General features: G+C 36.5%; 2 protein-coding genes across 5 annotated transcripts; one reads left to right on the top strand and one right to left on the bottom strand.

Moving 5' to 3' along the window:
• Positions 1–3,279: 3,279 nt before the first annotated feature.
• LOC116206426 (protein RALF-like 24) lies at positions 3,280–4,193 on the bottom strand. The gene has a single exon (XM_031539298.1). It carries the CDS (start codon positions 4,018–4,020, stop codon positions 3,643–3,645), a length of 378 nt encoding a protein of 125 aa, XP_031395158.1. The 5' UTR covers positions 4,021–4,193; the 3' UTR covers positions 3,280–3,642.
• A 12,661-nt stretch (positions 4,194–16,854) lies between these two features.
• LOC116205311 (proteinaceous RNase P 1, chloroplastic/mitochondrial-like) lies at positions 16,855–22,680 on the top strand. Of its 4 annotated transcripts, none has more exons than XM_031537880.1 (8): positions 16,855–16,991; positions 17,584–17,675; positions 18,026–19,055; positions 19,997–20,086; positions 20,188–20,369; positions 21,467–21,587; positions 22,251–22,316; positions 22,399–22,680. In XM_031537880.1, exons 3-8 carry the CDS (start codon positions 18,042–18,044, stop codon positions 22,537–22,539), a joined length of 1,614 nt encoding a protein of 537 aa, XP_031393740.1. In that variant the 5' UTR covers positions 16,855–16,991; positions 17,584–17,675; positions 18,026–18,041; the 3' UTR covers positions 22,540–22,680. The 4 variants fall into 4 exon arrangements, 3 of the variants coding, with proteins under 3 accessions (XP_031393740.1, XP_031393739.1, XP_031393738.1); XM_031537879.1 differs by having other exon boundaries at positions 17,810–19,055; XM_031537878.1 differs by having other exon boundaries at positions 17,584–19,055.
• The last annotated feature ends 863 nt before the right edge of the window (positions 22,681–23,543 follow it).

Below are 23,543 nucleotides of genomic sequence, written 5' to 3'. Positions count from 1 at the left end.
AAATTCAACAATATAATTATTACTATTTTATCTTTTTTCGTATTTAATAATAAATTTTCACACATATTTTTTCACAACTATTATTTTAATTAAATTTTAATAATAAATTTTTCACTCAATTTCATTCTTCAATCAATTCAACAACATAATTATTTTTTTCTTCTATTTAATAATAAATTTATACACATACTTTTTCCTAACTGTATATTCTCACTTAAATATATATATTAATATTTGAAATGGAGTGGAATTAAGCTCGATTCCATTACCAAATGCCATCGACATTTTTCGTATGATCCCATCTCACCACGTAATATGAGAAAGTTCAATTAGATTTCAATGTATAAAACAATGACAGCTGATAAGTACACGATTAATCGGCATCTATATCTATATATCTCTATAAAAACAAAGTTCCAAGCTGAATTCTCACACCGTCACATCATCAAAAAATAAAATTGATCTTAGAGTCGAATTCTCACGTCGCAACATCATCAAAAAAATAAACCGGAGGTTAGAGTTGAATTTTCTTGCTACCACATCATCAAAAACATAAAACAGAGCTTCTTTGCATAGTCACATCATCATTTATACTAAGGAAATTTCTATATATATGATAGCAAAATCCTAAACTGAATTTTCACGCTGCCACATCATAAAAAAATATAAAATGGAGCTTCCGCGCACTACCACATCATCATTTATATATAAAGAATATGAGCAACTTTTATTTCGGCAGCTATGTACATAGTGATATAACGAAATATATGATGGGATAGGAAATTCCAAACCAAATTCTCACGCCGTCACATCATCAAAATTCTCATGTCACCACATCATCAAAAAATAAAACAGAGCTCAGAGTCGAATTCTTACGCCGCCACATCATCAAAACCATATAACAGAACTCTCTCATATTGACACGCCATCATTTATGCTAAGGAAATTTTTATATTCCTATTAAGTAAATTTTATTATATGTATATATATATATACATATAAAGTTTCCGCTTCAATTAAATATATATAGATAATAATGGTTAGTATAAATAGATTAAGTATATATAGATTAAATATATTAAATATATATTATTTTTTGACAATTCAACATCTATGCATATATATGGTCGCTCTGCCTAGTCGAGTATCTGATAAAGGAGAACAATATTCTATGTATAATTCTTAACCTCCTTTTTCCTTTCTTCTCCAAATTTTTCTTTTCTTGGTTGAGTTTTGATTTGTAGAATGAATTTTTTAATGCAAATTTCTTAATTGCTTTGATATTTGGGTTGATTTAATAATCTTCTCCAAATTTTTCTTTTTCTTGATTGAACTTTAATTTGTTGGATGAACCTTATTCGTGATTGACTGTATCAATACTGATTATTTTGACAGGAACTCTATTTCAGTTTCATTATGGACGCCACTTCAATAACGGTAAAATTTTTCTAATTTACATGCCTTAAATATTTCTTTTTTTACTCTTATTTCATAATTTAATGGAGATCTTTTCTCCATGAATCTCGAATTAGTAATTCTGTTTATTTATTCTTATTCTTTGGTTGAATTTTGATTTCTAGAATTAATTTTTTAAACTGATTTCTTTTTCAAAATAACTTTTTTGATATTAATTAAATTAAAATCTTTATTCTAGTTTAACTATATTTGTTGCTTTAGTAATTGAAAATCTTTTAATCAATTATATATATATATATATATATATATTTAGATCAAAATTTACATTAAATATTAAATAACAATACGAATAAGTTTTGATATTTCATAATTTCTATCATCAAATTTCTTAGTAATCATCCGCGCAGGGCGCAAATTTTCATCTAATAAATATTAATTTTAACAATTGTATTGATTCCGGCTTCCCACATCATTGAGGCAGGACTATTCATGATTTTCTCCTTTATTTCGGGGGTCCCGCCTTTAATTTTACAGTCTTCTATTGCTAACCGACCTTATCGACAAAATGGCCATCAGGTCGAAAATTGGGTCGGCCTGGCCAGTACATTCCAGTATCCAGCGGAGTGGAAATTACAATAACAAACAAATAGGCTTCATCAGATCAGGTTGCGCACTTCATTGATTTGGGTCAGGCAAAGTCTCCCTACAAGCTACAACCATAAGACTCGATTTTGTCATGTGGCTTGACAAATAGAAAGTGCTCAGTACCTATAATACGCCGACATCATAGAATAGAACAAAACTGAAGTATCAAGATGGGGCATTATCGCCATAAATCCGTAAGACAACAAAATCTAAGCAGTGGCCGAAAGTCTTATCATTTTGCAACCATTATATCACACCAATAAAACAATTGTACGAAAGTTGCGATGTTTTAATCAGAAAATTGATGAGAAGTACACAATTTTATATGGTCATGGTCACCCATGCAACCCGCTTAGCACTTCTGGTTGAGCAGTCGAACGAGCATACTGAAAAAGAGAAGCAGAACTGCACAAGCTTTTTACATTCTGAAATAAAGAGCGCACACAAAGTCCGGGCAAAACTGAATCGGTGATTGTACACATGATGCAATTTGGTTATTAAAGCAGGACCCCAATTTGCAGCCTGTTTGGATTGGATAACTTTCTATGATTGCAAATATATTAAAAGGAAGGCTCGTCTGGCTCTTGCAAGATAACATGGATCAATAGGATGACTCAACTTGACAAGAAACATCAAACTGAGGAACAGCATATTTAACCGATTTTTATATGCTTATACTGGAACCGGGTTACCGTTACTGTTGTCCTCAAGTAGCATGAGAGAGCATGCTGAGAGGAGGGCAATACAGACTTACTCGAACAAGAAACCCCTGCAGTTTCCGGTCCACCCCACCCCCGACAAAGTCACCGGAATGCAAGTGTGTGAAAACTAATGAGAACACATGACGGCTTTCAATATAACGGCTATAATCGAAAAAAATATATATAACAGAGCAGAAGATTTGGTTGTTCCAGCCTTATGAATGAACTGGGGAAATAGGGTATCAGCTGTGCAATATGTCCACTGCAATTTCTAAGATTCATCAACTGCCTATTGCCATTATTTGCACGAACAAATGAAGGATATTGAAAAGCAAACGTGCCCGGCAAAACCAGGATTTTCATCTAAATGAACTTCAGCGCTTGTTTCTACTGGAAGGGACATTCTCATCAGTTCTGAACAAATAGACATACTATGATAAGAATGTTAAGTATGTGTCAGCGTCAGCGACTGAGTTGTCCAAAAACCAAAGTTGCTCTGACAATATCTATTTAGCTATAAGCTCATAAACAAAGGAATTGCATTAGTAATGCGGCATTTCAAATCGATCGATCCCTTCAATGCTCGGTTCTTATGCAATACAAAGCCAACCGACGGATAGTTACTCATTGGATGAGATTGATGCAAGCCAGCAAGTGTACATATGATCAGGCCTTAATTCTTCATCATTACCGTACATAAATTAATAATTAAGCTAACATGCTTTGAATTGCCCATTTCATATCATAGCATAGTAATACTTTCTTACCAAACCCAACCCATAACTTCACAGATAAGATCAATCAGAGGAAAAGAGCAGATTCTTTTTTTACCAGCTCGATTGAGTTTGTTTCCGGCACGATCGAACGATCGATCGATCGATCAATTCTTGATGTCCCTGCTAGTCCGACACCCGGCGATGACCTCGCAGCCTCTAGAGTAGGGATTAGCCTGGCCGGCGTCGCACCTGTAGTAGGAAGCGCCGGGCGTGGTGCAGGGCACAATGTCCCTCTTCAGGGTCTCGTAGCTGATGTACCTCTTCTGCATCAGGAGGACCCTCCGGCTGATGTCCGACTCCATCTCCGAGGGGTCCGTCAGGCACTCCCCGATGCTCCCGGAGCACTGTGCCTTCCCCAAGACGACAGAGGGCTCCAGTGGGGCGCTTTTCGTGTCCAGGACTGAGAAGCCGTTGCAGATCGAGAGATGGGCGAGGAGGAGGAGCACAAGGGCGGGACGCGTGAGGCTTGCGAGGGTCGACATTCTCGTTGGCACTGAGCTTTCTGAGGTTCTCTTGTCTTTCTCACTATCGGTCACTGGTTTGGCCTCTCTCTCTCTCTCTCTCTCTCTCTATCTCACTGTGAGTAGTGTGAGTAGTAGTGAAGTGAGTGCGGTGCGGTGATGGTGTGGAGGACAGGACGGGACAGTGATGAAGGTTTTCTTGGGAGTTTGTGACAGTTGGAAGCATCATAAATTTAAGGTCCTAAATAATTTATTGCACCATATAATTTATTTTTAAATTTATCTCAATGTCATTTTTTTGCTTGAGATATTTTAATGTTGTTATTTTTGTTTCACCAACTATGGGCTAGATGGTGACATTAAATTAGCAACGCTAAGATACCTCAAGAAAAAAAATGGATATTGAAATAGATTTAAAAATATCTAACAATGTTGGGATATATGGTAGGTTAGTATGAGTTTTAATCATCTTATCATGTTTAGCATGAACTTTCAAAAATTGTACAAAAGGTCACTAAATCCTTTTTTTTTGTCCCGTTTAGCATGTTATTACTTCATCCGTTAACTTTAATCGATTTTGCTGACGTGACACGAATAGCACACATGACATTAAGGTTGGGACCAAGAAGTATTTAAACAATATAAAATCTTTTAAAAACTAAAAAATAAAGAAAAAGTAGGTGGGCCCACCCACTCTCTCCCTTGCTCCTCCCTTCTTTTTCCATCGTACCCCCCACCCGAGCCCTCACACCTAAAAAGAAGACACACAGATGGGTGTGTCGAGCACCGACCATGGCTCTTCCCTTCCTCCATTACTGCTGCTAATCGCTCTCCCCTTCTCCATTAATGCCACTGATGCTTTAAAAATCGAAAAGGGAGGAACGTTCTTCTTCCTTGTCCGTGACCCATCTCTTTCGCTCGAGCTTGATCGTTCAAGCTCGTCAATTGTCACCACCAACCGCTGAGCACAGAAGCAGCAAGAGCAGCTCGGACCAGAGCTACTCCAATGACAACCTGTAACTTTCACGAGCTCTTTCGCAGCTCCCCCTGTGACGCCTATTAGTGATATGCCCTATAACTATGTATTTTGGATAATTATTATTTATGCCAATGTTATTATTCTATTATTTATACATTGTCTACGTTTATTAAAATAAGTCCATAACATATTTGATAAATGTTTTCATTCTTAAAAGAGTTAAAAATATGACCGGTCAGTATAAATATCTTAAAATTATTCGCGATTCTAGGAGACTTAATTAGACATTATCTCTCCGAATGGATCGTCACCTCTACCTGTATTCATGATTAGTATGAGATACCAATGAAAATGGAGTAGTAAGTCTCATGCTATTTGACAATTGTTGTCAGGCAGACAAGTTGCCACTTATGAGACAAGTAGGTTGAACGTCACTCATAGATAATATCACATGGTAACTTTGCTAATGTCAATGAATGTTATATAGACTATATTAATGCATATAATTCTTAGACTTGAGATGACACGGTTATTTCATATATGAGTAATTAGGATTTGCTAACGCTTATATGCTTGTGCTTAGCATGAGTATCCGGCAGATGGTAGTCCTAGTTAGTTATATATGGAGATAGATGACTGATTAAGACGGGATTCACTAACCTAGTTAGTCATATACTTATAGTTAACATGGGTATCCGACAGATGGTGGTCCTAGTTAGTTATATATGGAGATAGATGACTGATCAAGACGAGATTCACTAACCTGGTTAAATGAGGAAAAATGTCATATGGATATGAGTTTAATTCTGGATCAAGTAATCCTTGGTTAAGGCGGTTGAGCTAAATAGGAAAGAGTTTTTGTTAAGCCATATTGATCCAAGAATGGAATCCAGAGATTCCATATAGTCGGCTATAGGGTTTGACATTTATCATGACCCTAACTAGATCGAGATTTTGTATCGATCCTAGCTTAGGATGAATGCTAACGATGCTTAACACATGCAAGTCGAACGGGAAAGTGGTGTTTTCAATGGCGGACATGCGAGTAGCGCGTAAGAACTTGCCCTTAGGAGGGGAACATCCACCGGAAACAACAGCTAATACCCCATAGGACTATTATGAAGGCTATTTTTATGGATGTTTTACACTATTTCTTTGACACTAGGAGGGTTACTCTGATGCAAATCGTAGCACGACTTCAAGGGATCCAGTTCAAGTTCAAATTGGACCGGTTACGCGAGCACGAGCAAAGAAGTTTAAAGATGAACTCAACGGCCCGATTCAAGAAGTTTGGGCTCAAGCAAATTCGTGGAGGCCCATTGGACATGAACCACGTGATCAACAAAGATGCATCAATATGATTCAAGTTCTAAAAGATTCCAACCAAGCCTGAATTAGCCCATGATAATGCCATTTTCTAGAAGTTTCTAGAATATTTGTTGAAGATCAAGAAAGGATATCATTAGATTTGTTTTAAATTTAAATCTGATGGAGATATTATAGGAATATTTAGATTTCATATCTTTATAGATTAAGTAATATCTCTATAGATACCTTAGATTTTATTTTCCTTACTTTACGATGAGACATGGCTAGATTAGGAATTAGTTTTAGTCTATATATACTCATCTTGTCAATTTTTAAGAAAAAGGAACATTCAAAAAATTGTGAGAGTATTCTCTTTGATTCTTGAAGAACTAATTGGAACTTATCGAAAATTTTTATGGCGTTCATCATTGACTTATCAAACGGCTTTCCACCACCGTTTGTGGCGACTTCATATACTGAGGTTCTTGTTTCGCAATAAACAACGGGTTGAGATCAGTTATACCAAGGTTCTTGTTTATGTAGTAAACAACGGGTCGGAGGTTTGTCAATCAAATCTGATTATGGAACGATCTTGGGTTCCTTTAGTTGTAGGGTCTCGTCATTCTTGGCGGGAATCGCATCATTTGGTATCAGAGTATCAGGCTTCAAATTAGGTTAATCCTATCCTTTTCATTTCAATTTGCTGAATTTCATTCCGTCTGGTTTGTCCTTTGTGGATTGTTAGCAGCCAAAAACAAAAAAGAATTTCGGCAAAAAAAAGAGTTGAAAAAAAAAACAAAAGAACTAAAGAAAAGAAAGAAGTTGTTGTCAATTTGATCCAAATTCTTTACATCATATCATTCTAAAGTTGTTATTTCCCTTTCTTTGTGATCTACATTGATTCTGTTCCCAGAATTACATATAACATTTTGATATATTTCATCATTCATAGTAGTTGCATTCTCTCTTGTTTCCTTTCTTCCTTAAATTTCCTTCGAACATTAATTTTCCTTAATAAGTTCTTGGTGAATTGCTGCTGGAAATTTTTGAGAATTGTTTGTTTAGTTTCAAAAAAACTGAAAGAGAATTATCGAGTGGAAAAAAAGATAGGAGTGGTGAGAACATTAGAGGGTTAAAAGCCACGTTTGTTTGAATGAAAACACGAGTGTAGAGTGGATTCACATTCTTGAGTGTAAACATGTAAGGGAGAGAATTATGAGGTCCTTTCTTTCTAACTTTATTTTGCAGCAATAATGTCTCACAACAGTGCTAAAAATATTCTTGAAGGTGCTACGAAATTGGTTGATCCGAAAGTACTTATGGAGGCCATAATGAGTGAGATGAAGCGTGTGATGAGATTGGAGTTAGAGCAGGTTCATGAACGGATAGATCAGATTGAGAATACACATGTGGAGCAGCCACAAAACGCTCCCAATGCACGTAGGAGGGAAAGAGTTCAACCAAGGGAAGTGAGGATTGAAGATGAAGAGAATTATGGGGCTGGTTTTGATGAAAAAGATGATCGGGATTCAGTTATTAGTAATAGGAGATGTGAAAGCGGTTTAGAGAAGTTAGGAATCGGGAAGACAATAACTTGGATAGTATTGAGATGAAAATCTCATCATTCCAAGGAAAGAGTGATTCCGAAGCATACCTTGAGTGGGAGAAAAAAGTGGGATTTGTATTTGATTGTTATAGTTATTCCGAGCTTAAGAAAGTCAAATTGGCAGCAATTGAATTCTCGAATTATGCAATTGTCTGGTGGGATCAATTGGTGATAAATAGGCGAAGAAATAGACAGCTACCTATAGATACGTGGGAGGAAATGAAAAAGGTGATGATGAAGCGATTTGTTCCTTGTTATTACTACCTGGAATTGTATAATAAATTGCAAAGTCTTAGACAAGGTAACCGGAGTGTAGAGGAATATTTTAAGGAGATGGAAGTGGTCATTATTAGAGCAAATGTAGAGGAGGATTGGGAGGCTAGTATAGCAAGATTTTTGGCGGGATTGAACCGAGAAATTCAAAATGCCGTGGAATTACAACATTATGTGGAGTTGGAGAATATGGTTCACATGGCTGTAAAGATTGAGAACCAATTCAAGGGGAGGGGCAGTATACGTGCAAGCCAAAGTCCAAGCACATCCACTTAGAAACTGAATCAATGGAAGAAATATGGGAAGCAATCCACGTCAAAGTCGAAAATCGAGCAAAACCAAGAAGCAACCAGCCACGTTCCTCAAGGTAAAACTGACACTTTTACCTCCAAGAATCGTGACATTAAGTGTTTTAAATGCCAGGGCATGGGACACATAATAAGTCAATGCTCAAACAAGCGGGTCATGGTGATGCGAGACAATGGTGAAAGTGTGACTGACGATGATGATTCCAACATCGATGACATGTCCCCATTAGAGGACGTTTCCAATGAGGAATATTTAGCCCCTGATGCATTGACATTGATGGCAAGGAGAGCATTGAGCTTGCAAACAAAATGAGTTGAACAAGTGCACCGGGAGAACATCTTTCACACTGTGTGCTACATCAAAGACAATGTATGTAGTGTGATTATTGATGGTGGTAGTTGTACTAATGTCGCAAGCACAACAATGGTGGAAAAATTGGGACTGTCCATGTTGAAGCACCCTAGGCCGTACAAGCTGCAATGGTTAAATGATTGTGGTGAGATAAGGGTGACCAAGCAGGTGTTAGTTGCATTTCGAATCGGTAAATACGAAGATAAAGTGTTGTGTGATGTAGTACCAATGCAAGCAGGACACTTGTTGCTAGAGCGTCCATGGCAGTTTGATAGACGTATGAAGCATGATGGCTCTACAAACAACTACTCCTTTATACTTAATCAACGATCAATCACTCTTGTACTATTGACACCGTAGCAAGTATATGAGGATCAAGTGAGATTGCAAAAAGAGAGTGATCAAAAAAAAGAGAGTGCAAATCATAGATAAGCCGAGAAAAATAAGAGAGAAAACGAAATCAAAGTTCGGCCATTGAGAGAAAATCAGAGAGAAAACAAAAAAATTTCTATGCAAAAATGAGTGAAATCAAGCAAGCAATGTTTTCGAATCAGCCGATGATTGTGCTTTTGTACAAAGAGGTATTTTTTAACACTAACAAACTTGATCTCGCTCTGCCTAGTTTTGTTGTTTCTCTTTTGCAGGAGTATGAGGATGTCTTTCCCGAGGAAATACCACCTGGGTTATCTCCAATCCGAGGGATTGAACATCAAATTGATTTTGTTCCCAGTGCAACAATTCCAAACCGACTAGCCTATAGGAGCAATCCTGATGAGACAAATGAGATTCAACGGCAGGTAAGTGAGTTGTTGGAGAAATGGTACGTGAGGGAGAGTATAAGCCCATGCGCCGTTCTGATTATACTTATATCTAAGAAGGATGTGACGTAAAGAATGTGTGTTGATTGTTGAGCAATCAACTACATAACGGTAAAGTATCGTCATCTTATTCCTCGCTTAGATGATATGTTAGATGAGCTGTATGGTTCTTGTATTTTTTCTAAAATTGATTTAAAGAGTGATTATCATCGGATTAGAATGAAAGAAGGAGATGAATGGAAAACTGTCTTTAAAACAAAATATTGTTTGTATGAATTGTTAGTTATGCCTTTTGGTTTGACTAATGCTCCGAGCACTTTTATGAGACTTATAAATCATATTTTGCGTGCATTTATAGGTATATTTATTGTTGTCTACTTTGATGATATACTCGTTTATAGCAAAAACTTATATGATCATAATGTACATTTGAAATATATTTTAGATGTGCTTAGAATGAAAAGTTATTTGCTAATATGAAGAAGTATACTTTTTGCACCGATAAGCTTGTATATTTAGGATTTGTTGTTAGTGCACAAGGTATACAGATTGATGAAGAGAAGGTATGTGTAATCCAAGAGTGGCCTAGTCCCACAAGTGTAGGTAATGTTTGTAGTTTTCATGGACTTGCTAGTTTTTATCGGCGGTTCGTGAAGGACTTTAGTAGAATAGCCGCACCACTTACTGAAGTGATCAAGAAAAACGTTGGATTTAGATGGGGAGAAGAACAAGAGAAGGCGTTTCAGCTAATTAAAGAAAAGCTGACCAACGCACATTTATTGACTTTACTTAACTTTTCAAAAACCTTTGAGATTGAATGTGATACTTCAGGTGTTGGTATAGGTGCAGTTCTTATGCAGGAAGGACGACCAATTGCTTACTTCAGTGAAAAACTAAGCGGGGCAGCCTTAAACTACCCAACTTATGATAAGGAGTTGTATGCATTGGTTCGAGCTTTAGAGACGTGACAGCACTACCTATGGCCTAAAGAGTTCGTGATTCACACCGATCATGAGTCCTTGAAACACTTGAAGGGTCAACACAAGCTAAACAAAAGACATGCTTGAGGGATAGAGTTCATTGAGACGTTTCCACACGTCATTCGATATATGCAAGGTAAGGAGAATGTGGTCGCCGATACACTTTCTCGCAGGTATGCATTACTCTCTACACTAGATGCAAAATTGCTTGGTTTTGAGCACATTAAAAATTAATATGCTGATGATCATAAATTTTGTGAGGAATATCGGGCTTGTGAGGAAACCCCTTGTGGTAAGTTCTTTAGGCATGATGGGTTCCTGTTTCGAGAGAATAAATTATGCGTGCCTAATTGTTCCTTGAGGGAGTTATTAGTGCAGGAATCTAATGGTGGGGGATTAATGGGACATTTTGGAGTTGTAAAGACTTTAGCTATTTTGCAAGAACACTTCTATTGGCCATATATGAAAAGAGATGTTGAGAGAATTTGTGGTAGATGTGTCACATGTAGGCAAGTTAAATCCAGAGTGTAACCTAATGGTTTGTATACTCCTTTACCTATTCCTAGTGAGCCTTGGATTGATATTTCAATGGATTTTGTGTTAGGATTACCTAGGACTAAATATGGGAGAGATTCAATTTTTGTGGTTGTGGATAGATTTTCTCAGATGGCACACTTTATTCCATGTCACAAAACGAATGATATTTCGCATGTTGCTGATTTGTTCTTTAGGGAGATTGTGAGGTTACATGGCATGCCTAAAACAATTGTTTCGGATAGAGATGCTAAGGCTTTGTTTGGCAACAAAATTTTTTTTAACTTAACTCGCAAACAGACAAAAAGGGGGGTGCAACAGTAAAATTGAGGGACCCACCAAAGACTGAAAATTTTTTGACTTGTCTTGCCCTTTTTTTTTCAAAGAAAAAACTGTCGGTGGCTTTCTAGGTAGGGGTCCTCATTCTTGCTAATCGAGAAAAGAATAGCCTTCGACAGTGTTGAAGCTCCAGCATCTGCCCCAATTTCGACCCCATTTTCCTTCGCCGCATCCTAGTAGACATTGACATCGGCAACTTCAACCTCCTAATCAACGTTAGTGGGTCGTAATTCCATGAAATCTCCGTTCTTCAAGCTGGCGACAGTGGTTTGGGGTTCCATGTAATCGATCCACATTTCATCGAAATCAACCGCACGAAGAAGGTAATTGATGTCGGAATTTCGCAACTACTAAGAAGCAAAACTCAATTTTTACGGATAACTAACCTCTCAGCTTGCAATTTTCCCTTGCTTGATTGGGCAAAAGAAGCGGGAGAGAGGACCTGCAAGAATATGGCAAAGGCCCCCCTTTGTCAGGAGAGACTCCCCGAATTTGCGACGTTTGCAACAAAAGGACAGAGATTCCCTCCTTTGGGCTTTTTCGAGGGTTCTTCCACTTCTCTGTTCACCTGCACGCGAGGCTTTAAGAACCGCCTCTCCTCTGCTTAGGAACGCCATCTGCATTTGAGGTAATTTTTGCTTTCCTCTCGCCATCACTCTATGTCTGTTGCATAATTTTATTGCTTGTCTTGCCTCTTTGGTCACTAAGAGGCAATCTTCTGTTCTTGTTTCGCTGAATGTCAGTGTGAAGCTTCTTTTCTTGTTCCGTGTAATGCGAATTTGAAGCTGCTGTGTTGTTGTTTCAATATGTCTGCGAGCTAAGCTTCTTTCTTCTTTCAGTTTGGTTGAGTGATATGCTTATCTTCTTGTGTCGATTACTATTAGTGTGCAGCTGTGTAGTCGATACATCATGGGCGGAATACGATAAATTTCGAAGTCCACTGGCACAACCAGGATTTAGAACTCAAGTGAATATGAGTATTGACGAAATGAATGTTGTGCGCGACCATATCGCTAATCGGTTATGGCACACGGAGAGAAGAGTTTCATGACATATATTGAGATCTTTGAATTTGAAATTAGTAGCGATTTTTTATGTTCATCACTGCATTTTGTCGAATTTTTGGTTGATCACCACGTTATTTAATACATATATTGTTATGTATGCATATCTTCTACTGCTTATAGAAAAGGAAAAGGGAAAACAGAGGAATTTTTTTTTTAAAAAAAAGCCTTGACAAGCGCCATTGTTTATGCTTGTTGTGGCTTTCTCCATTTTCCCTTGTGGGCCCACCATCGAACAAAAAGCATGCTTGATTTGTCTTTATATGCAAATAAATTGAGTTGAGCTAAACTCAACTCAGTTGCCAAACACAACCTAAGTTCTTGAGTTATTTTTGGAAGACTTTGTGGTGTAAGTTAGGTACTAAACTATTATTTTCTACTACTTGTCACCCACAAACTGATGGTCAAACTGAAGTAGTAAATACGACTTTGTTTACTTTATTGAGGGCAGTCATTAAAAAGAACATCAAAACATGGGAAGAGTATTTACTACATGTTGAGTTTGCTTATAACAGATCAATTCATTCTACTACTAAATTTTCACCATTTGAAATTGTTTATGGATTTAATCCTTTAACTCCATTGGATTTATCTCATTTACCTTTGACTAAGCGTGTTAATTTAGATGACAAAAAGAAAGCTGAATTTGTCAAGCAGATTCATGAGAAAGCAAGACTCAACATAGAGCGAAGGACGAAGCAGTATGCAAAACACGCTAACAAGGGGTGTCATAAGCTGATTTTTGAATCCGAAGATTGGGTTTGGTTGTATATGAGGAAAGAGAGATTTTCAGCGCAAAGATATTCCAAATTGCTTCCAATAGGGGATGGTCCTTTTCAAGTCCTAGAATGCATCAATGACAACGCTTACAAACTAGATTTACTTGGTGAGTACAATGTAAGTACTACTTCTAATGTTGCTGATTTGCTTCCTTTTGATGTAGGTGATGATTTGAGGGCAAATCATTTTCAAGAAGAGGGGAATTATGCAAATCGTAGCACGACTTTAAGGGATCCAATTCAAGTTCAAATTGGATCGGTTACGCGAGCACGAGCAAAGAAGTTTAAAGATGAACTCAACGACCTGATTCAAGAGGTTTGGGCTCAAGCAAATTCGTGGAGGCCCATTGAACATGAACCACTTGATCAACAAAGATGCATCAACATGATTCAAGTTCTAGAAGATTCTAGCCTAGTCTGGATTAGCCCATGATAATGTCATTTTCTAGAGGTTTCTAGAATATTTGTTGAAGATCAAGAAATGATATCATCAGATTTGTTTTAAGTTTAAATCTGATAAAGATATTCTAGAAATATTTAGATTTCATATATTTATAGATTAAGTTATATATCTATAGATACTTTAGATTTTATTTTCTTTACTTTACGATGAGACCAGATTAGGAATTAGTTTTGGTCTATATATACTTATCTTGTCAATTTTTAAGAAAAATGAACATTCAGAAAATTGTGAGAGTATTCTCTTTGGTTCTTGAAGAATTAATTCGAACTTATCAGAAATTTCCGTAGCGTTCATCATCGACTTATCAAACGGCTTTCCACTACCGTTTGTGGCGTCTTCCTATACCGAGGTTATTGTTTCGCAATAAATAACGGGTTAAGTTCAGTTATACTAAGGTTCTTGTTTATGTCGTAAACAACGAGTCGAAAGTTTGTCAATCAAATCTGATCGTGGAACGATTTTGGGTTCTTTTAGTTGTCGGGTCTCGTCATTCTTGGCGAGAATCGCATTATTTTCGATTGGTCAATTCAACCATTATCATCTTGGTGTTTACAGATAAGATGAAGGACTTCAAACCCATCTCTTATTGAAATACCTTTTGCAAGTGTATCAACAAGGTTATTGCTAATAGGCTGAAAAAGATGCTTCCACTGGTGATCAGTCCAAATCAATCTGCATTCGTAAAAGGGCAGGAGGATTGTGGACAATATTTTGTTGGCACATGAACTTTTGAGGAATTATAACAAGGCCTCCATTTCTCTTAGATGTGCTATAAAAGTTGATTTGATGAAAGCTTTTGATTCTCTTGGCTAGAATTTCTTATTGAATACTCTAGAGGCTGTGAGATTTCCTAGCACATTTATTGAGCAGATTTAGATGTGCATTCTTATTTTTTTTCTGGGTTGCAGTCATGGATCTAATATAGGGTATTTTAGTTGGAAAAGAGGAGCAAGGCAAGGGAATATACTATCTCCTTATCTTTTTGTGATAGTCGTGGAAGTTCTCAACCAGATGTTAAACGAAGCTGCCACTTCAGGTCATAGGTTTTCACCCGAGGTGTAAGTCCATTCACTAACTCACGTGTGTTTTGCGAATGACTTGTTTATTTTTTCCAATGGTACTGAATCCTCTCTTGTGGCTATCTTGGATGTGCTTCACCAATTTTATAATGTTTCGAGTTTGAGATTGAATCCTGAGAAATCTGAGCTATTTTGTGGTGGTGCCTCTATTGCTTCTTAAGGTTATATGTTATTGTTGTCTGGTTTTAGGAATGGGGTGTTGCCTGTCAGATACTTGGGTTACCTCTTGTAAGCTCCCCCATAAAGAGTGTATTGTTTTTATTAGTAAAATTTTACAGAGAATTAATGGTTGGGTAATTAAACATCTATCTTATGCAGGGAGAGTCCAAGTTATTAATTTTGTAATTTGCAGTATGGTGGAATACTAGTGTTATAGTTTTGTTCTTCCTAAAAGGATAATAGAGCTAGTGCGTAAAAAATACTGAACATTTTTATGAAGGGGTTCATATCAGTCACAAAGAGGAGGTTACAAGGTACAGTGGGAGGAGGTTTGTCTTCCTAAATGTGAAGGGGGATGGGGATACAAGATGTCTGCACATGGAATAAAGTTTGTGTCATGCAGAATATCTGGACTATACTTCTCAACTCGGGATCAATATGGGTTGCTTCGGTTAAAAGTTTTAAAATTAAGCAAAGGAATTTCTGGGCCTTGAAGATTCATGCGGATTGCTCATGGAGTTGGAGGAATATATTGCAGGCAAGGCTACTCATCAGACCTTTTTATTAAGTATGTGGTGGGAATAGGTGAAAGGATTTTCTTTTGGCATGATGCATGGGCGCTCTATAGATCATTTTTTGAATATTGTGACAGGGGCTTTCTATATAACCCAGCTAACACCCTCATAAATGGCAATGGGTCGAGTGAGGTAGGTATCTCAAAATGTGTATCCAACCCTCCTTTATGGCCCCATGGCTAGTCTCAGCGTGAATTTGACCTATGTAGACCACAACCGCTGTCGAGCATGGATCAAGTTTCACCCACCATGCCCCGTTCCTAATCCCTTATGTACAACAAAACTTTTCGAGCAAATTTGAACAAAATTGATCACTGAGCTGACCTAATAAATATATATTTCATATTGCCCCATATATATATACACATACATATATATATATATATAATAGTAAATGTCTTACTTGTTTATTAGTTAATATGTTATATAAAAATTAAACAATATGTACTGTAAGTAATAATAAAAATACTCAAAAGGATTATTATTACAAGTAATAATTAAAAAAATATTCAAAGAAATATTAAAGAGAGATTATGATCACTTATTAATAAATAAATATTAAATATTTTAAGAAAATTAAGAATTACATTTAATTATTATCAATTAAAACTTTATTTAATAAATGTTTAGAATAAATGTTTAGAATTATAGATAATCTTATAAAATTTCAATGAAGTAAATATCTCATGGCAGTGATTGGCCATTTCATTAAAAGTTAGAGAGAATTATCAATTTAGTACATGAAATTTTATTTTGCCATAACTTTGGTACATCAAGAAAATTTGTCATCAATATGATGCATTAAGTTCTACTATGTCCATCAAAATGGTCTGGCATTAAATGTGATTGATGGAAGTCTTGTGTGGTATTCTATGTGGCTTAACAACGTTAGAAATATCAATAAACAAAGAACCATTGATAGCTTAACGACGTTAGAAATATCAATAAATAACGAACCATTGATCCAAAAGGACGCTGAATCCTACTGTTGGGCCTAGGCCAATGTAGGAGCCCAGTCCATATAAGAACTCACTTTAGCATCCTTACTCTTCTCTAGGCAAATGGAGAGAGAAGGCCCCTGACAATCCCAAATTAGCAAAGCCTTTACATCAAAGTCTCTTTTGCAATGTGACTGAAAAATTGGGTAGGTTTTCAATTTGTTGAAAATATTGGGCCCTTTTATGAATTATCCGTTTCTCGATAGAGAAGTTTTGAACCGCCTTGAACTTTCGGGCCTCATTCCGGTCGACGCTGCTCCTCCTGCTTGCCATTCCAGCCAAGCCTTCGACGCTGTTCTTCTCTCACGCTCAGCTCATCTTTCTGGCGACGCCGCTTTTCTCCCCGCCAACCTCCAACGCCTATCTCTTGCTTGCAAGGTTCGATTTTTACTGCCTTGTATGTATTAAAGCATTATCTTTTTCTTCCTCCCTTATTTGGGCTTCACTCCGGCGATTACCGATTCAATGAAAGTCGTATTTCTCCTGGGTCTTCAATTCTTGCTTTTATTCCTTACTTTCTGTCTCCTTTCTTGAGTATTAAATTTTACAGTCATTTCAATTCTGGGTTCAAATTAAGTTGAGATTACTCGCATTCTCTTTGACTGTCGGTGTATAAATGGGGGTAGTTTTAGTTTATACATATAGAGCAGCCCCGCCAGCGAGACGTATGACAGGTGTTTGATAAAAGTTCTGAGCCATGTCTCTTTGCTACCTGCTGCTCCATTTATCATTCTGTCCTTGCTGATTGCAATTTAGAGCAGCGGTCAATAAATGATATATATATATATATATATATATATATATACAAATATTATAGGTATATGGTAAAAACTAAAATGTATGTATTCGTGATCCTTATTTTGCTACCAAGCTGACCATTTCCCTTTTTTTCCCTCTGGCTAAAACATGAAATGAGAAATATATTATTTGTATTATGACTGCTGTCTTGCTGACTGATTTTTCTGCACAGGTCTCTTCCCTGTTCTTGGAATTGTTTGGAGAACTATGTTTGAAGCTGTACCGTAATCTTGTTGCCTTTTCAAATGGCCATTAAAATAAAAGGTGCATTATTCCGGACTCCACAAGGGAAAAGTAATGAAATCTGTTTTACGTGCATGTATCAGCTCCTGTTGTAGGTTGTTTCTCAAGCATCTCTCCAGAAGTCACCTTCTTTTCTCTTTTCTTTTTCTAATCAGCTGCCATTTGGTAAAGCCCTTCCTTCTTCCAAGAAGGAAAAAAAGACGAGGTGCCTTTCGATAGAATTCCCATTTGAGAGAGATGCTACTAGTTAAAACCTTCCCTCTCTTATCAGTCATCAGTAAGGCCAAAACCCCATTGCGGTTAGGTCGGCATTGCAAATTCCGTTGCTGCTCCCCTTCTTTGATATTTTCCGGCGATGGTAATTGCATCAGGTCCAGTCCCAGTTCCATGCAGACAATGACCCACCTTACCACCTTAGCAACTTCTCAATCTACATCTATTTCCAAGACCTCTAGTGAAAGACTGTATAAGAAAGCAATGAAGAAAGCCCGCATGGAATTGCCTGAGAACATTCTTAAGCACAAATTGGATATGTGCTCAAGGCATAGAAAACTCATCGAGGCCCTTCAACTTTATGATGAAGCTAGGAGAAACGGGGTTCAGCTTTCTTATCACCATTATAACGTGTTGCTTTATTTATGCTCTTTTGCTGCTGTTGGCTCGTTAGCTGAATCAGAGGATGGTGAAGATGACGTGAATGTCAAGAATTTGGGCATGACTAGGGGCATTGAAATATACCAGCAAATGAACATTGACAAAGTTGCACCAAATGAAGCAACTTTTACCAATGCTGCAAGATTAGCAGCAGCAATGGAGGATCCAGAAATGGCTTTTGATTTGGTGAAACAGATGAAAAGTTCTGGTATTCCACCACGATTAAGGTCTTATGGTCCTGCTCTCTTTGGTTTCTGCGAGAAGGGGGAAGCTAGCAAAGCATTTGATGTTGATGCACATATGATTGAATGTGGAGTGGTTGCAGAAGAATCGGAGCTTGCCGCACTCTTAGAAGTGGCTATTGAGAGGAAGATAGGAGAGAAGGTCTATGAGATGTTGCACCGATTACGTTCCTCTGTGAGACAGGTCTCCGAGTCAACTGCTAAAGTTGTTGAAAAATGGTTTAGGTCCGATTATGCTACAGATGTTGGCAAAGAGACTTGGGATGCTGCAAAGATAAAGGAGGGAATTGTCAATGGAGGAGGAGGATGGCATGGGCAAGGATGGCTTGGAAATGGTAGATGGAGGGTCACCAGGACTAATATGGACATGAAAGGGGTGTGTCAATCTTGTGATGAGAAACTTGTTTGCATCGATATTGATCCAGCAGAAACTGCACACTTTGCTGGCTCACTTCCCAAATTGGCTTGTCAAAAAGAGAGTAAAGTCAATTTTCTCAAGTTCGAGGTGCGGTCCTATTGTTCTCCTTAACCTATCCATAGCTAATCTGGTAGTTAGGACCTCTTTTGCATTACTCCTTTAAACCCGGCAAGTTGTAAGACTTGTCTTGTGTTAGATCTTTCATGTTGCATATTTGAAGATACCAAAATATAGTAATAAACATACACACGTATATGTCTTGACAAACGACATAGTGAGGATGTAGTTGTCAATGCTTAACCTAGGATCCGTGATTTAAAGCATATTGGCTGACTATGCTAAAAGAATTAATTTCTTTGAATTCAGGCTTAACAATATACCATCATAATATCTCTTTTATAGGAAAAACAATTTAATGCGGATATCTTTTTGCCTACCGTCATTATTTGATAAGTTTCTTTTGAAATTGTAACTTTTGGTATTTTGCCAACGCGCTTGTATTTAATTTGCGATTCAAATTTAATGTGAAATTGGATGGTTCTGTCTAGAACTTGTTTTTAGTGTAATGTGCTATATATAGTTGAAAAGTTATCAAATGGTTTGGAATTAGTTTAAAAAATGGCAGTGTATCCTTTAAGAAGGTTATATTTGCTACAAGGAAATTTAGCATTTTATCCTTCTATCCCCAAATAAAATATGAGACCCAGGCCCACAAAGACAAGTACTTTGATGCAAAATCTTTTGTCCTTATCTTTTATGAGTTCATATGAGCTGACTCTGAAATCATTATTTGAATCTCTACCTTTTGCTTGATAGTTGCTCTTTCTCTATCTGTAAGATTATGCTTGGAATTATAACCTGAGTAAATCCTATTTAGCTAATGATGATTAACCGAGCAACAATGAATAGGGATCATATCATAATGCGCTAATTAATATTTAAGAAGTACCTCTAATAATATAAGTAAAATATTTTCTTCGTAGATGGTTTTCTGTGTTGTAACTAATGTAGCCAATAAATTTATACAGGAATGGCTTCGGCAGCATGGTCCATTTGATGCAGTTATAGATGGTGCCAATGTGGGGATGCAAAATCAGCACTATTTCAGCTTTTTTGATGTATGACCCAATTTCTATCTGCATTTTTTTTTCTTTTAAGTTTATTTTTTTTATATTCATGAAAGTTGGTTAATGCTCTGAAATAGTGGCTTTGGCTGTAGCTTAATTCTACAGTAAATCAGTTACGCCAGTTGAGCCCTTCAAAGAAATTGCCATTAGTCATATTGCATCGAAGTCGTGTTCATGGTGGTCCGGCTGAAGATCCTAAAAACAGAAGATTGCTGCAGAGATGGAAGGAATCTGGTGCACTTTATGCAACTCCTGCTGGTTCAAATGATGACTGGTTGGTTTTTCCTCTGAATATATCTAATAGTTTCTTGCATCGAAAAGTACGTTTTATTTGTACTAGAAAGTCCAACATTTTATATAGCCAATCCCAATCCAGTAGTTAGTGCTACACTGAAACATGGATGATATTTAATTTGCGGGAGTTTTTTGTTTTTTTTGAATATTTTTGCAAATTCATCTGTCTTTTTCACATGTTGTAGTTGCTGTTTAAACAAGATCTTTTGTCTTATTCAACTTTGTGAATTTACTGCATATACCTTCTGTGGTGGTGTAAATTCATGCTCGGGCTTCATAGGAGCACCTTACTGTTAGGATTTAATGCAATAGGAAGAATGTCTCTTTCCTGTTGCTATTCTTGCAACTGAATCATTTCAACTGTAAATATGAGCTCCTTTTGGAAATTTGTAAGCTCCTTTAGGAAATTTGTATAGTTTACTTCGATATGTATAGCTTGATCTTGAAGTTCCGTATTTCTTTTAAGGTGAAATTAAGACTGTCATTGACTTATTGCATTCACTTTGACAAGATTATTCTTGATTTATAACATTCACTGCATTGGCTCATGCGTGTCTTAATATGAGTTTTCTGGTGCTTTATAATTTTTTAGTCAGTAGTTGCATTTAATTGTGAAAAATGGAAAGTGGCAAAATTAAAGTGTAATGAATGATGACTGAATAACATTCCATTTTTTAATGCAAAATTACTTCTGCTTCTGTATGCATTGACAAGTTCTAGTTAGTGTTGCATAGATGCCGGAAAGATTTTAATCTATTATTACGTACTAATTCAGATATGCATAAAGAACTCAAGGCATAATTAGTTGATACCTGATGTCACTGAAGAATAAGTGCTGGATATATTTGTTTATATCGATTGAATATATCTTATCCTGGCGAGACATTATGTACAGAATTAACAGCCTTAAATTTTGCAGAAATGAACAGTGTTCTAACTTCCAAGTTTTCTTTACTCTCTATCTTTTTTTTCTTTCGTCCTTGGCCTCATTTTACCCGCCTCAGTGTCACAATTCTAAGCTGCTTTCCTTATCCAGTCAAATTATTAATGGTTCAATATCTTTCTGACATTGTGAAGGTACTGGTTATATGCAGCAGTAAGCTGCAACTGTTTGCTGGTTACCAATGATGAGATGAGGGATCACCTATTTCAGTTGCTTGGGACGAGTTTCTTTCCTAGATGGAAGGAGAAACATCAGGTAAATTTCTTCCTTTCCAATTTATGTTCCATTTACAGTATACTGAATTGCGAAGTTTGTTATGAGAAGTATTGCATTGGAAAAAGGGAGGGAGAGGGTGTGTATGGAGAAAGACAGATTCAAGTCGTTTCACCTCTATTGATTAGCTAAAGTTGGGGATTTGAATGGTAAATTTGTTGGTGGTGCTTTTACCATTGGAGCTTCCAGTCTGCAAATATATTAAAAATATGTAGGCTTGTTAGGGAGTTGCAGAAGCTTTGAATTTTGGTGCTAGACTGTTGCTCATTTGAATTGTCGCGTATCTGACCAGGAATTTGAAATAACTGAAAGCAAAGTTTTAGGAAGAGTGAATAAGACGAGGAGATCTGAAGTCTACGCAGGCTAGAGGAGAAAAGAATTAATTGAAAATCTAGAATATGATGGAGGTTTATATAAAGGTTTATATGCTCACGAACTATTCAAACTTTTAAAAAATCGGTGACCAACACTTTGAAGTTTTCTCTGGTTGCTGCTTGTTCTTGCTACTTAATCCCCATATGGGCTGTAAAGCTCTGCATTCATCAAAATGGGAGTAAAAGAGCCAATTGCTCATGAATTCATGCATGTGGACATAGTCGAACTATGGTACTTAGTTTAGCTCGAATGATGCCTCTTCTTTTACAGGTTCGAACATCATTCTCACGTGGTGTTAGGCTCCACATGCCCCCACCCTATTCGATCATAATTCAGGTGGTATTTTTGCAGCTAATCTATCAATTGTGATTGGAGAAGAGATACATTCCAATATTCATTTATATTAAATGCTTTGCAGGAGTCGGAAAATGGAAGCTGGCATGTTCCGACGGTCACCGGCGATGACATAGGGAATCCTAGGCAGTGGTTATGTGCTACTAGAGCTCGTAATATGTCGGCACGGTCTCCATCCTTGGAACAAATTTGGCGGGGTCAATAATACGTTGTTTAGGAAACAGTGATCATATGTAACATATTATTCTTAAAAAATGTTTAGCAAATTTTTACGAAAAGAGAAAGACACAGTTACACCGGAAGTCGTAAAATTATACAAAATTTGAATTTAGTGCATTTTAAAATATATCAGTTTGGCTTTAACGGTCCTAAATATTTACACCGTCAAACATTCTTAGTACAAAACCTAACAGAGACTTCAAATATAACACGCCCGCATTTTTCTTTCGCTATTCGGCATTCAAGAAAATAATAAAAAATGATAATAATATATAAAAGTAAAAATGGAAGACCCAACCCAAATCTGGTGCTTTCTCTACGGAATAGAGAGAGAGGAATCAAATTGGGAGTTTGGACAATGAAATTGGTTTTGCCCTTTTCTATTTTTTATTTTTTTTTCTCTTAGGAAAAAAAAGTCAGCTGCGTTATAATTGACAGCGCGTTCAAGTCAATAAGACCGTAATAGTCTATCGCCAGGGACTGAAGTCCAAAATTTAGTATAGTTTTAGGACCTATGTTATAATTTCGCAAAAAGAACTATGTGCCCTGACCCTTAGTTATAGGAAAGCTACCCTTTTAACCTATTAATATACCCTTAGTTATAGGCATTCAATGTATTAATATACGTAATTTACTTTATTTTCTCTAGAAATTAACCAAGTTTTATTATCAGTGAAATGATTCATGATTAAAAAAAAATTGAATTTATTATTTACAGGAATAATATAAATATAAGTTCTTCTTGTTGACATTCTAAAATATTTTAAACAGATTTTATGTGTATTTTTTTGCTCTAAAATCGGTTTAAAATTTGTATTTTATTGTGGAATTTTAAGTATATTTGTCTAAATAGTTTTTACATCCATAATTAATGTAATAATGAAGAAATATACACTTTATAATTTATTTAATTGTCTTTCTTTTAATTATAGAAATTTTGAAAAGCAATAACTTAAGTAGCAAATTTATATATGGAAGATTTTTTTTTAA

This window comes from Punica granatum, chromosome 4, assembly GCF_007655135.1.
Source record: "Punica granatum isolate Tunisia-2019 chromosome 4, ASM765513v2, whole genome shotgun sequence".
Classification (NCBI taxonomy): domain Eukaryota; kingdom Viridiplantae; phylum Streptophyta; class Magnoliopsida; order Myrtales; family Lythraceae; genus Punica; species Punica granatum.
Note: the sequence above shows the minus strand (reverse complement) of the source record. Positions and strands in the feature narration are given on the sequence as shown.

Bases quoted from the DNA above. Each gene is read 5' to 3' on its own strand.
- LOC116206426 (XM_031539298.1), bottom strand. From the start codon at position 4,020: ATGTCGACCCTCGCAAGCCTCACGCGTCCCGCCCTTGTGCTCCTCCTC.
- LOC116205311 (XM_031537879.1), top strand. From the start codon at position 17,892: ATGCTACTAGTTAAAACCTTCCCTCTCTTATCAGTCATCAGTAAGGCC. The intron at 19,056-19,996 runs GTGCGGTCCTAT...AAATTTATACAG, and splicing joins TCAATTTTCTCAAGTTCGAG to GAATGGCTTCGGCAGCATGG. The intron at 20,370-21,466 runs GTTGGTTTTTCC...GACATTGTGAAG, and splicing joins GCTGGTTCAAATGATGACTG to GTACTGGTTATATGCAGCAG.